The 13,667-nt window shown below is 36.2% G+C and overlaps 1 protein-coding gene across 1 annotated transcript in view; it reads right to left on the bottom strand.

The window, feature by feature from the left end:
- The window catches only part of LOC121368887 (E3 SUMO-protein ligase ZBED1-like), a 22,557-nt gene extending 9,325 nt beyond the window's left edge, over positions 1 to 13,232 (bottom strand). Inside the window, exon 1 of the mRNA XM_041493645.1 lies at positions 12,125 to 13,232. Within this exon, the coding sequence (XP_041349579.1) occupies positions 12,125 to 13,232 (1,108 nt within the window). The remainder of the gene's footprint in view (positions 1 to 12,124) is intronic.
- Positions 13,233 to 13,667: the final 435 nt, after the last annotated feature.

The following is a 13,667-nucleotide window of genomic DNA, read 5'->3' as shown; positions in this document are numbered from 1 at the left end:
TATGCCCGAACCTTGAAAGAACGTGGGGTGTGTGTAAAACGTAGTTTCAAATTCAAGTTCTTGTGGTAGGAAGACAAGAAGGAATTAGAAAAGAACTACTGTATCTGACCATGTATTCGTTATATTGGGTTTTTTCTCTCGTCCCAGCCAGTGCACTGCAACTGGCCAAAGGCGGTGGTATGTGATTTCCTGTCTGTGGGGAAAGTGCATATAAAAGATCTCTAGCTGCTGATGGCAAAATGTAGCTGGTTTCCTCTGATGACAAAGTGTCATAATTATCAAATGTTTAACATCCAATAGTGGTGTCGTTAAACAAACCACATTTTCTTCTTTTTTTGTTCTATTGCATTATGTATAGATTTTTGTTTGTTTTTGTTTTGTTTTGCTTTGTTTTGTTTTTGTTTTTTGTTTTTGTTTTTTGGGGATGGTGAAAGACAGACAAACAATTGCTACAAAAAAAAGAGTAAAGTTTGTTTTATTTAACGACGCCACTAGAGCACATTGATATTTTTTTATCTTATCATCAGCTATTGGACGTCAAACATATGGTCATTCCGAACTGGTTTTTTAGAGGAAACCCGCTGTCGCCACATAGGCTACTCTTTTACGACAGGCAGCAAGGGATTTTTTATTTCCGCTTCCCACAGGCAGCATAGCACAAACCATGGCCTTTGTTGAACCAGTTATGGATCACTGGTCGGTGCAAGTGGTTTACACCTACCCATTGAGCCTTGCGGAGCACTCACTCAGGGTTTGTAGTCGGTATCTGGATTTAAAATTCCATGCCTCGACTGGGATCCGAACCCAGTACCTACCAGCCTGTAGACCGATGGCCTAACCACGACGCCACCGAGGCCGGTAACAATTGCTATATCTAACTGCTTTAATCGCGCTCTATTATTCTACCAGTATTCAAAAAGCGCCTCTTTCTTGGCTACGTGTGTACAGTCAGATGTATATAGTATATAGTTTATAAGCTTTAAGCCTTCCTGCTCATAGGCATACCTTTTATATACAAATCAATAACATTTGACAAGTGATGCACAAGTTATACAACTTACTAGGCCTTCTCCACAATACGACATGTTACGACAGTAATATATTTTTGCAATTTAAATATGAACAGAAATAAATATTACTGAAAAAGAGAAAGAAGAAAGAATAAAGGAAACAGAAAAAAGACGCAATAAAGTTGTCTATGTGTTCTATAATTAGACAGCAGGTTTGAAAAAGGAAAACACAAACAGGGCCGTACCCTGATCAAAATCCTAGTGGGGGTCACTACTTTTCATAAACAAATGAAACACAATACAAATGAAACCCTGATATATGTATGCTATTTTCTGGAGTAACAAAAAGGTGATATTCTCAGGGGTCCAACTGCACCCCCGGTACACGGAGGGTACGACCCTAATAAAACACAAACAAGGCATCGCAATTATTACGGAATGGCTACAAAAATAATAATTTATTTACTAATTAAGGGAAACGTTTTGTTTCATTTATATACTTATGTACATGAAAAAATATTTCTTTATTGTCTTCTTCACTTAGAGCATTTTTACCATTTAAAACTAGTTGTAAATCTATTGGCTGAAATCTTTGCAATGAATTCCAGAGAGTGCGTCTTTGCCTTTCATATAAAATGCATTCCAATTTTTTTTTTTTAAATTCAAAATTATATCCACAACTGCACGAGGAATCGGTGCTAAGACCAACTCGATATAAATCACTACATGTGACGGGACATGCTCTTATCTTTTCGCCTGTGGCGATGTTAATTGTTTTAGAGGGCCGTGTGCAGCTTGGTTACGTAATACCCCCGCGCGACGGTGGTAGAGCTGCGTCCCAATATGCACTTAGATCAGGTGTGGAGGCCATGTGGCCAGTAGTTACGTAATACCTCCGGTATTGCGGTTTACGATCGGGGAATTTCTAGCGAACTGGCGACAGTAAGTCTGGCCATCTAAGAAAATATACTGTCTCTGGGAGTTGTGGAACTATCACATGATAGGTGAGGTACCGCGTTGTGCCCCCAGGCGATATTCACTGTCTCTGAGATTTTTGAATAAATAGATAGGATTTTAGAGATATCGGGGAGAAACATTGGAAGGCTCCCGGGGAATGTTTGTCCGATTGGACTGATAAATATATTTTTCTGCTCTGTTGTATAACCTTGATGTGATTGATGTGACTTTAAATATTTTAATACTGTATTATACCAATATTCTTTAGACAGTGTCTCCGGTAATCTGACGAAGTAAATTGTAGGCTTCACTGTTCTAATATATTTATACGAGTATTTGGTAAGATAAAGCTTAGCCGGTCATGCTAGAGGACCTAGGTAAACTGTAGGTTATTGTCTTTATTGTGATATGTACCAATATTAATTCTGTATTACAAGGTATTTAAGGGTTAATTAAAAATTAACCAGTTAGGAATAGAGTTGTAATTCCTTTATTAATTAACTTCCCCTGGAAGCATTTCTCAATTATCACACGTGTGTGTGTTGTATCACGGTGAAGTGATTAGAATATTGTGTAAACTAGACACCTAGTGATTAACTAATTAAGTGATTAGCTCTGAGTTGTTATTATATTGTTGTTGTTAATTAACTACTGCGGCAAGTACATTTGTCAGCGTAGTGTTAATACAGATTCCAAAGTGTATTGTGTTTTGTTGTGTTTTCTAGTGAACTAAACGTGCAACATATATATATATTTATATAAGATCTTATCTCTGATTATACCTAGAGACGAGCCACTCGGGTATTAGACTGCTCGATACAGAGAGATCAAATAGATATACAGTTAGGAGAGATATTTGGATAATCGTGTTTTATTCAGTTACGGGTATTATAGGATCCCCGTGACACTACACCTGTGTCTTAACTTAGTATGCAATACATTTTTTCTTCTATTACCAAATGAATAGTATGGCGCAACGCATGGGATATCGGGTTTTATTGCTTTTTTTAAATGAAGATATGTTTTGACAGTTTCGAATTTTAGCTCGTAGATTGTTCCAAAGTTTTTTTGTCGAATGGATACATGAAGATTGAAGTAAGCTAGTTCTAGCAGGGGGTAAAGAATTATCATTCCGATTTCTTAGCATGTAGGGGGCACTTTGTCCAACTGTATGTGGGATACTGTGTATCATAAAATCAGGAGCCATACCTTTCATTATTTTAAACATTGTGCCCAGCTTTTTGAATTTACGCCCGGAAGTAAGTGTGCTAATCCAATTTCGTAATATAAAGACTTTCTAGATGTAAATTTGGGCAAACCCATGATTTATCTGGCGACTTCTCGTTGTACCTTTTCAATATTGTCTTCCTCGACTAATGAACACCCATCCCATACTTCCGATGCATATTCTAATATTGGGCGAATAAAAGTTATATATATTTCAATAATGTTTGTCGATTTAATAAATATTTGTATTTCCTAAGTACAGAAATCATTACCGATATTATTAATATGTGTTGTCCACTTGGCATTTGCTAAAAAGGTTAAACTTAAATGTTTATGCATTTCTGTTGTGTTTAATGTTTTGGTATCAAATACAAGTTTAGGTTTTGGCTGATGACTGCTTTTGTTAAAAGTACAACGCTAGTTTTATCTGGATTGAAAGATACAAGCCATTTTTTGGACCATTTGTGAAGCTTCAACAAGTTTGAGTTAAGGTTGTTTTCAATGGAAGAGATGTCATTAGGAAGGAAAGAAATGTTTTATTTAACGACGCGCTCAACACATTTTATTGATGGTTATATGGCGTCGGATGAAGTCATTAGATGTTATATTGGTATCGTCAGCAAATAGTCTCGTTAAACAGTTTAGGTTATCTGCAATATCATTAATATAAATTAAAAATAATAATGGTCCTAATATTGAGCCTTGGGGTACTCCAGCCATTAAAGTGCCTTAATTTGATAGAGTACCATTTGCGATGACTCGTTGCTTTCTGTTTCATACATATTCTTTAATCCAGTTTTGTGCATTTCCTGTTATACCACAGTTTTCAAGTTTATGGATTAATCCTCTTTGCCACTCTCTATCAAATGCCTTTGACATATCACAGAATACAGCACAGAAGTGTTCCTTTTTGTCCAAAGATTCACAAATTTAGGAGTATAGTGCTAATCATTGATGAACAGCACTGTGATTAGGGCGATATGCGCACTGATATTTATATAAAAGGTCATTGGATATAAAATATTTATATAAATGTTTGAATACAATTCTTTCAAATATTTTTCCAATGCAACTTAGTAACGATATCGGCCTATAGTTAGTAGAATAACATTTGTCACCTTTTTTGAAGAGAGGTTTAAAATGAGCTATCTTCCATCTGTTAGGGAATTTAGATGTACGTAAAAATTTGTTAAAAAGCAACCGAAGAGGAAGTTTGATTGAATGGATGATACGTTTAAGTAGTTGGTGACTAATCTTATCTGGACCCATTGCTTTATTTGGTGATAGTATATTTATGATATCCGATATTTCTTCTACAGTTATTACTAATGATTCGAATCTATCTTTACACCGTGGTTTACAAGGGGGGAGTTCTTTATTTGTATCATCTACTGAAGCAATAGAAAGAAAATATTTATTTAATGTTTCATCTTTTTCGAAATCTTTGAATGCAACCGATAAATGTGTTGTTGGGTCTTTTAATGGGGGAATAAACGTCTGACTATTGTGTTTATTTAAAATATATTTTAAATATTGCCAATATGTATTTTTACTTTCTGAACACAATTCTATCAATTTACTGTCTAAGATATTTGCAAATTCCTCTTTAGCTAGTCATTCAGTCAAATGGTAACTGTCTGATTAGGTATACAATTGTTAATATGCTGTTTAATTATAGATTCAAAATGTTCGCAAACGATATCAACGTTTTCTGTTGAATTTATTTGTTCTTGCCATGATTCTTTCAGTATTAAATTACTGAATTTTCCAAAATCACCTATATCGTACAACCAAACTTTCTTTTCGAATGCTTTGTTATTGCATAAAATATGATTTAATGTAACGTACGTTTAATTATAGATTCAAAATGTTCGCAAACGATATCAACGTTTTCTGTTGAATTTATTTTTTCTTGCCATGATTCTTTCAGTATTAAATTACTGAATTTTCCAAAATCACCTATATCGTACAACCAAACTTTCTTTTCGAATGCTTTGTTATTGCATAAAATATGATTTAATGTAACGTACGTAGCTTTAAGGTCGCTGATATGCTCTTTAAATTGAATTACCCTACTTTCTGTGGTTTCACGTTTTAGAAGTAAGAATAGGATCTATAGGCCGTCATTCGTTTTGGGGTGTTTATTACGTTGGACAGATTTGTACGCATGATGAGTTCGTGCAGAGGGTGTTGTTGTACAGAGAGGAAATCTTGATTTAGGTCATTAGTAATGACTACGTGTTGTTGTACAGAGAGGAAATCTTTATTTAGGTCGTTAGTAATGACTACGTGTTGTTGTACAGAGAGGAAATCTTTATTTAGGTCGTTAGTAATGACTACGTGTTGTTGTACAGAGAGGAAATCTTTATTTAGGTCGTTAGTAATGACTACGTGTTGTTGTACAGAGAGGAAATCTTTATTTAGGTCGTTAGTAATGACTACGTGTTGTTGTACAGAGAGGAAATCTTTATTTAGGTCGTTAGTAATGACTACGTGTTGTTGTACAGAGAGGAAATCTTTATTTAGGTCGTTAGTAATGACTACGTGTTGTTGTACAGAGAGGAAATCTTTATTTAGGTCGTTAGTAATGACTACGTGTTGTTGTACAGAGAGGAAATCTTTATTTAGGTCGTTAGTAATGACTACGTGTTGTTGTACAGAGAGGAAATCTTTATTTAGGTCGTTAGTAATGACTAAAAGTACGTGTTGTTGTACAGAGAGGAAATCTTTATTTAGGTCGTTAGTAATGACTACGTGTTGTTGTACAGAGAGGAAATCTTTATTTAGGTCGTTAGTAATGACTACGTGTTGTTGTACAGAGAGGAAATCTTTATTTAGGTCATTAGTAATGACTACGTGTTGTTGTACAGAGAGGAAATCTTTATTTAGGTCGTTAGTAATGACTACGTGTTGTTGTACAGAGAGGAAATCTTTATTTAGGTCATTAGTAATGACTACGTGTTGTTGTACAGAGAGGAAATCTTTATTTAGGTCGTTAGTAATGACTACGTGTTGTTGTACAGAGAGGAAATCTTTATTTAGGTCGTTAGTAATGACTACGTGTTGTTGTACAGAGAGGAAATCTTTATTTAGGTCATTAGTAATGACTACGTGTTGTTGTACAGAGAGGAAATCTTTATTTAGGTCGTTAGTAATGACTACGTGTTGTTGTACAGAGAGGAAATCTTTATTTAGGTCATTAGTAATGACTACGTGTTGTTGTACAGAGAGGAAATCTTTATTTAGGTCGTTAGTAATGACTACGTTGTCACACAGGTTGAGTGTTTGATCGACCGAGTGTTCGAATCTATCCCAACACAATACAGGAGTTGTGTTTGGACGGTATACTACAGAGATAAGTAATGATTTGTGTAATCATACCGTCTTTTGTGAGCTAACTGAGTTAACATAGACTGCTACCCCCACCCCGTGATTTGTCCTATCTCGTCTGTAAGTTGCGTCATAATTTTCAGTCATTAATAGCATAGGTACAATGTCATCTAGATGCGTTTCGGTAAAACAACGGATGTGATAATCGTCAAGTATCTCTGAAAGTTCGGGGATGATTAGTTTGTTACGTATGCTACGAATATTTAAGTGTAAAATAGATAGGTTTTCAAAACATTTTTTATTTCATTTCGATTGGGACCAGGATTTTTTTCGATATCATTACTAAGCAAAATCAACAAGAAGAATATAACAGTGTTTCCTTTTGGTGTCAATATTTGAAAGGTATACAGGCTAGTAATTAAAAATGAAACAAATAATATTGAGAACATTTGGTACTTGTACTCCTTAAATTCAGGGAGTGGTAAAGCGCTCGCTTGATGTGCGGTCGGTTTGGGATCGATCGCCATCGGTGGGCCCATTGGGCTATTTCTCGTTCCAGCCAGTGCACCACGACTGGTATATCAAAGGCCGTGGTTTATGCTATCCTGTCTGTGGGAAGTGCATATAAAAGATCCCTTGCTACTAATCGAAAAAGAGTAGCCCATGAAGTGGCGACAGCGGGTTTCCTCTCTCAATATCCGTGTGGTCCGTAACCATATGTCCGACGTCATATAACCGTAAATAAAATGTGATGAGTGTGTCGTTAAATAAAAAAATTCCTTCCTTCCCCAAATTCACTGCAAAAGTTAAAGATTAATCGACCGCGATACCTCGTCTTAGTTTTTACACTGAAAAGCCCAATCGATGCTCTGCACATCTGATTATTATTATTATTATTATTATCCATTTGGATATATGTAGACTATTCAATGCCTCGTCTGGAATTTCCCCATAATTATTTTATTTTTCCCATGACACTGACATTTATTTTACAGGTCTAGGTTTTCCTCGGCATTTTTTTTCTTCTCTGGCTACTCCTCAGCTATTACATATTCGATTGAGCCTTTCAATGTTAATATCGAATAGTGGGTGCTGCCTTCTACATGTTTATAGAAAAGAAGATCCTATGGAAAGGAACATTTCCGAAGGGTATACTGGGCTTAACGGGTGTATTTTGTCTTTAGTACAATTTCTTAATAATAATAATGAGACAAATACTAAAGGTAAACGTAACATGAATTCATATTTTGGATAACACACACACACACACTAACACACACCTCACATGCACAACAGTTTTACAAACTATAAATATACATAATTTGCACACGTTTTATGGTAAAAATTATATTGATATATATTATATTTGTAGAAATTCTTATTCTTCCATGGATTACCTACTGAGTGCAGACCTTCCATTCTTTAACCAATGAAAAACAAGTTCACTTCACGAGTAGCAACATGAATCTGCACTAGCCAATCGGAAATCATTAACGCGACACGGCCACAGAATGTGATACTGATTACAATCAATCAGACGACTGATTCGCTGCTACATTTACTCTACAACAAAGGGTCAAAAAGAAAACAAGTATGTATTAAGATATGCACTTAGTTCGAAAGTTCCCTACTCTGAAGGCACAAACCTAGTCGGCATTTCCAGTATGATGTATCCTCTCGCAAAACATTTAGCACAAACTCGTGCACTACATAGGTAGTATACACCCGTGTATATCCATACTAGTAAATATTTTACAACATTGCTTGATACGTACATGTAAACGCGCGCGTGTGTGCACACACACACACATTATATTATATATACATATTGCATGTTTATCCACACTACTAGATATTTAACACATAGCTTAGTACATATACATATCTAAACACAAACACACACACACACACACACACACACACACACACACACACACACACACACACACACACACACATATTACATGTTTATCACACGAAAAATACTTGTACACAGCTTAGTAAACATACACATCTAAACACATAGTCTTGTGTAGAATATTCAGATATAAACATATATTTGAGGTATGCACATATACAATTATGCATAGAATACTGAGTATATCAACATCTCTGTCGGTTCATAGTCTTGTGTAGAATATTCAGTATATCAACATCTCTGTAGGGTACACTTACATATACACACTAATGTCAGTCATGTAGTAGCATACTCGGTGTATCGACAACTCTGTGGGCTACACACATATACACTAATGTCATAGCTTTCTGTTAACACACTCAGTATATCAATATCTGAGTAGGGTACACACACATACACTAATGCACTGAAAACTATATCAACATTTATGAATGTTATTTACATACATACCTCAGTACTATACACTGCTTTATTGGGGAAATATATACATTTAAAGTGAGTGTATTAAGAGTATACACGTTTGGTAGTTATTATGTGAACAATCATCAAGGTTGTGACGGAACATGCTCTTATTTTTGTTCGCCTGTGGCGATGTTAATTGTTTCAGAGGGCCGTGTGCGGCATGGTTACGTAATACCCCCGCGCGATGGTGGTCGAACTGTTCCCAATATGCACTTAAGACCAGGTGGGCACTTTGTTACGTAATACCTCCGCGCGACCGTACCCCCTAATACACACTTAGACCAGGTGTGGAGGCCATGTGGCCAGTGGTTACGTAATACCTCCGCGAGTTCTGTTTTACGACCTTGTATTCCTAGCGGAATGGCGACAGTAAATCTGGTCATCTAAGAAAATATGGCGTCTTGGTCGCTGTGGAAATATCCCACAATAGGGGGAGTACCGCGATGTGCCCCCAGGCGATATTCGGATTTGTAATAAATAGCTAGGATTTTAGATTTATCGGGGAGAATCATTGGACGGCTCCCGGGGAACGTTAGTCCGACTGGACTTGGTAAATATATAGTTCTGCTCTGTTGTATAACCTTGATGTGACTGATGTGACTTTAAATATTTTAATACTGTATTATACCAATATTATTTAGACAGTGTTTCCGATAATCTGACGAAGTAAATTGTAGGCTTCACTGTTCTAAAATTATTAAAGCTTAGCCGGTCATCCTAGAGGACCTAGGTAAACTGTATGTTATTGTCTTTATTGTGATAGGTACCAGTATTAATTCTGTATTACAAGGTTACTGAATGAGTAGTTATGGGTTAATTAAAAATTAACCAGTTAGGAATAGAGATGTAATTCCTTTATTAATTAAGTTCCCCTGGCACCGTTTCTCAATTATCACACGTGTACGTGTTGTATCACGGTGAAGTGATTAGAATAGTGTGTAAACTAGACACCTAGTGATTAACTAATTAAGTGATTAGTTCCGGGTTGTTATTATTATTGTTGTAAGTAATTAACTGCGGCAAATATATTTGTCAGACTAAGGTTAATACAGATTCCAAAGTGTATTGTGTTTTGTTGTGTTTTCTAGTGAACTAAACGTGCTATATTACATAATATTTATATAAGATCATATCTCTGATATACCTAGAGCCGAGCCACTTGGGTATTGGACTGCCCGATACAAAGAGATCTAATAGATATACAGTTAGAAGAGATATTTGGATAATCGTGTTTTATTCAGTTACGGGTATTATAGGATCTCCGTGACAAAGGTAAAGTGTGTTTGCTTGTTTCACGAACAAAGACTTTGGATGTCTTCCATGGTTTTAATTTTGACTTTCCTGTTCTTTTCTGTAACCTTGACAAAAATGCTTCCATCTTGTGTCCAAAAGGCATAAACAGATTTTTGTTTTCAGTTTCGTGAGTTCAAAAATCAGATTGTATCTATGTTGTTGCAGAGCTTCAGCAATTAATATCCTATCAGAGTAATTTTTCTTTTGTTGTTAAATATCGTTTCCTTTGTTCTGTACCTGATAAATCATACAATGATGTTATGTTTTCCTTCTTTGGGCTGTCCAAGTATATGGCTTCTACTGATGTCTGCTTTGCCGATGTCAATATTTAATTTATCTTTTACAGATTTTTATAATTGCTTCATCAGTTTTTTGAAGTATCATCTAATTTGACATTGTTGAATTTTAAGCAGTTATGGCGACTATGTTGCTCTTGCTCTTCGAATTTTTCATGCAGTATTTGAATTTCTGTTTTTTAAAAATGATTTCCTTTTTTTAAATCCACATTCACCGATTTTACAGAATCTAAGCCATTGCTTATTTTGTCAGTGACTGGTTTAACTTTTTGTTCAAAGGCAGTTGTAATTGCAGCATTTAATTCATTTTTTAGAAAATCTCTTAAAGTATCTCGAATCACATACTGTATTTGGGGCATGAGAACCGGTATTACTGCGTCAATGAACTCCTTCGTGTTAACTGATTGTTTTAGGGTATTTACTAAATCAGGTTGATATTCAAATACTTCACCCTGTGGATGAAGTGGACTCACTTCTAACAGATCAGGTTCAGAGTTTACTCTTCTCAATAAATGCCTTTGTTCCTCAAGGCTTGCTGACGATTATCGGTTTTCGGCCGCCATCTTGGTTTGCTTTGTTTTCAACTCGATGTGTGGAATTTGCCCACTTGCAGTTTGATTTACTCAATTATCTCATTAAAAATACTTCTGTGTATTACATATTATACCAACAGCATCTTGGTGTAAGAAAGAGATGCAAACCCTTCTACAGCATACTGAATTCTAACACCCAGACAGAGCTCCTCAAATACGTGTCTACTTCTGCCGCCATCAATTTTGTTACAAGAGTAGTGTAACAATCTGGCAATGATATTCTATGGTAGTATGCAAGAAAAACGTATCTATTAAATGCTTATATACATTACATTTAGGAGAGTTTTCTAGCATAGTGTCTCTCTCTTGAATAAAGTTATCAGTTAAACGTATTTGTACACTTTTTAAAAATATCTCAGTACTATTGACATGCTGATTATACCAAAAATTTCCAAAACATTTAGTGATAACAGTAAATTTTTTAACATGGTAAAGCCAATTAGAACTGTATTAACTAGTCTGAGTTCTTACTGGCTAACTATTATGAAACAATTGTGATAACGACACCACAGCACATTTTAAACTACGGTTAACTGGCGTCTAACATATGATTACTTCTAGAGGTGTAACGAATACACAGGGTGGCGAATACGATACGTATCACGAATATAAGGTGACGACTACAACTATTTATTCATGAATACAATGCATATAGGCAAAAACGTGCTGACAAGTCAGAAATTCACAAATAATAATTAAAACATGGTATTATGATGCATTTGCTTATTCAGTTGCATGTAAACAGTTTATCTTTAAAAAAAAAAAATATATATATATATATATATATATATATATATATATATATATATATATATATTCAAAATAAAGTGCAGTTCTCTGTGCTTAAAACATCAAAATACAAAATAAACTGAACAGTGAACAACCACAAATAATCTTGATAATGTCAAGCAAAAGGGTCTATTCTTTAATCAATTACAATGTTTTTCTTCAAAAAGACTAGCATATCAACATGTTCGCCTGAAAGTGCAGCTCTTTGCGCAGTTACAACATCGCCAGCAGTGCTAAACACTCTCTCACTTGGCACACTTGTTGCTGGGATGCACAGAAGATGTTTGGCAACACTGCTCAGGTATGGATAGAAAATTGCATTTTGTTTCCACCACTCTAGGGGACAGTCGTTTAACCCGATGGCATCTTCTGCTTTGTATCGTGTCACTTCATCCTCGATGACAAGTAACCTGGGTTTTGTCCCACTTTCTACTTTGGTGACGAAAACATCTCCAAAAAAGGAATCGATAGCAGTTTTCTTTCGTGAAGGTTCACCAGCTGGCCGTTCAGCAACAACAGGTTTCGAGTGTGGCTCATTAGGAACATCAAACAGGTCTGGCATAGCGGGTAATGTTTGCTCTTCCGTTAGTTCTAATCCTGATTCTTCAGGTTCCTTTTTAGCAACGGCTGCAACACCGAAATGAGCTGTGCGGCTGGCTTGCAAATCATCAGCTAATGCTATAAGTGACACAAAGATTTCAATCCTCAAATCAGGCTCAATGAATGGTAACGATTTGAACCTTGGGTCAATCACACTGGCTTGTAGCATAACCCTCTTTATATCAGGTCCCGTGTAGCGTTTTTCCAGATCATCGAGTACAGCTTGCTTTGCATATTTTATTATCCTGGTGTCGGTCTCCAATGGCTGAAAACTAGTTTTAAGGTTCGTTAGAAAAGGCCATATCATGGACACAGTTGGCTGGCTGGCATCACATAGGATAGTTGTGATGGTTTTTAGAGGTTTTAAGAGTACCACCAGTTGTTCTGCTGTCGATACATCAGTAGTAGTCAGCGTGTCCAAATCTTCATTTCGTTTCAGTACCTGTGACATGAGAGCGGTCATAATAGCTGGCTGTTGTTCTAAATAGCGCTCTATCATGTCATAAGCACTATCCCAGCGTGTTTTTACTTCAGTCAACAGTTTATGTTTTGGCAAATGTAAAAGATCTTGCTTTAATTTCAGCTCATGGTTTGCTGTGGTACTTTTGTGAAAATATGTCACAATTCTTCGTATACGTCCCAACAAATGCTGTACCTCATCGATTTTGAGAACCTGCTGACCTACCAAGTTGATGCTGTGTGCAAAGCAGCACTTGATGTGTGGCTTCATGTTAGTCAGTTGCACACCAGAAGCCATGTTAGCAGCACCATCTGAGCATAGTGGCTGAATACCATGTGGTCGCTGCAAGTGCCATTCAGTGACTGCCTGTTTTAAAACAGCAGCGATATTAGCTCTCGTATGTGACTCATGCATGGGTAGGGTTTGTAGAACCTTGTTCTGTATTTTCCAGTCGTTGTCGATAGTGTGGGCTGTAATGGTGATATAGCTTTCTGTGGCTCGAGAGGTCCATCCATTTGTGGTAAGTGCAACTGTGTGAGTTTCATTAAAGGTAGACTAAACTCCAACAAGAGCCTTAAGTGTTGGAAAGATGCATACCCGGACTACAACACATACTGACACTTTAACAAATGAAAAACGCGTAATTTTAGAATTAATAAAAAAAAAACATGATCATTCCTGCTAACTGGGGGCAGCCATTTTGTTTCGTGTGACGTCCGGTGGCATAGCTTG

The sequence above is a fragment of the Gigantopelta aegis genome, chromosome 3 (assembly GCF_016097555.1).
Source record: "Gigantopelta aegis isolate Gae_Host chromosome 3, Gae_host_genome, whole genome shotgun sequence".
Lineage (NCBI taxonomy): Eukaryota > Metazoa > Mollusca > Gastropoda > Neomphalida > Peltospiridae > Gigantopelta > Gigantopelta aegis.
This window is presented reverse-complemented; position numbering and strand designations above follow the sequence as displayed.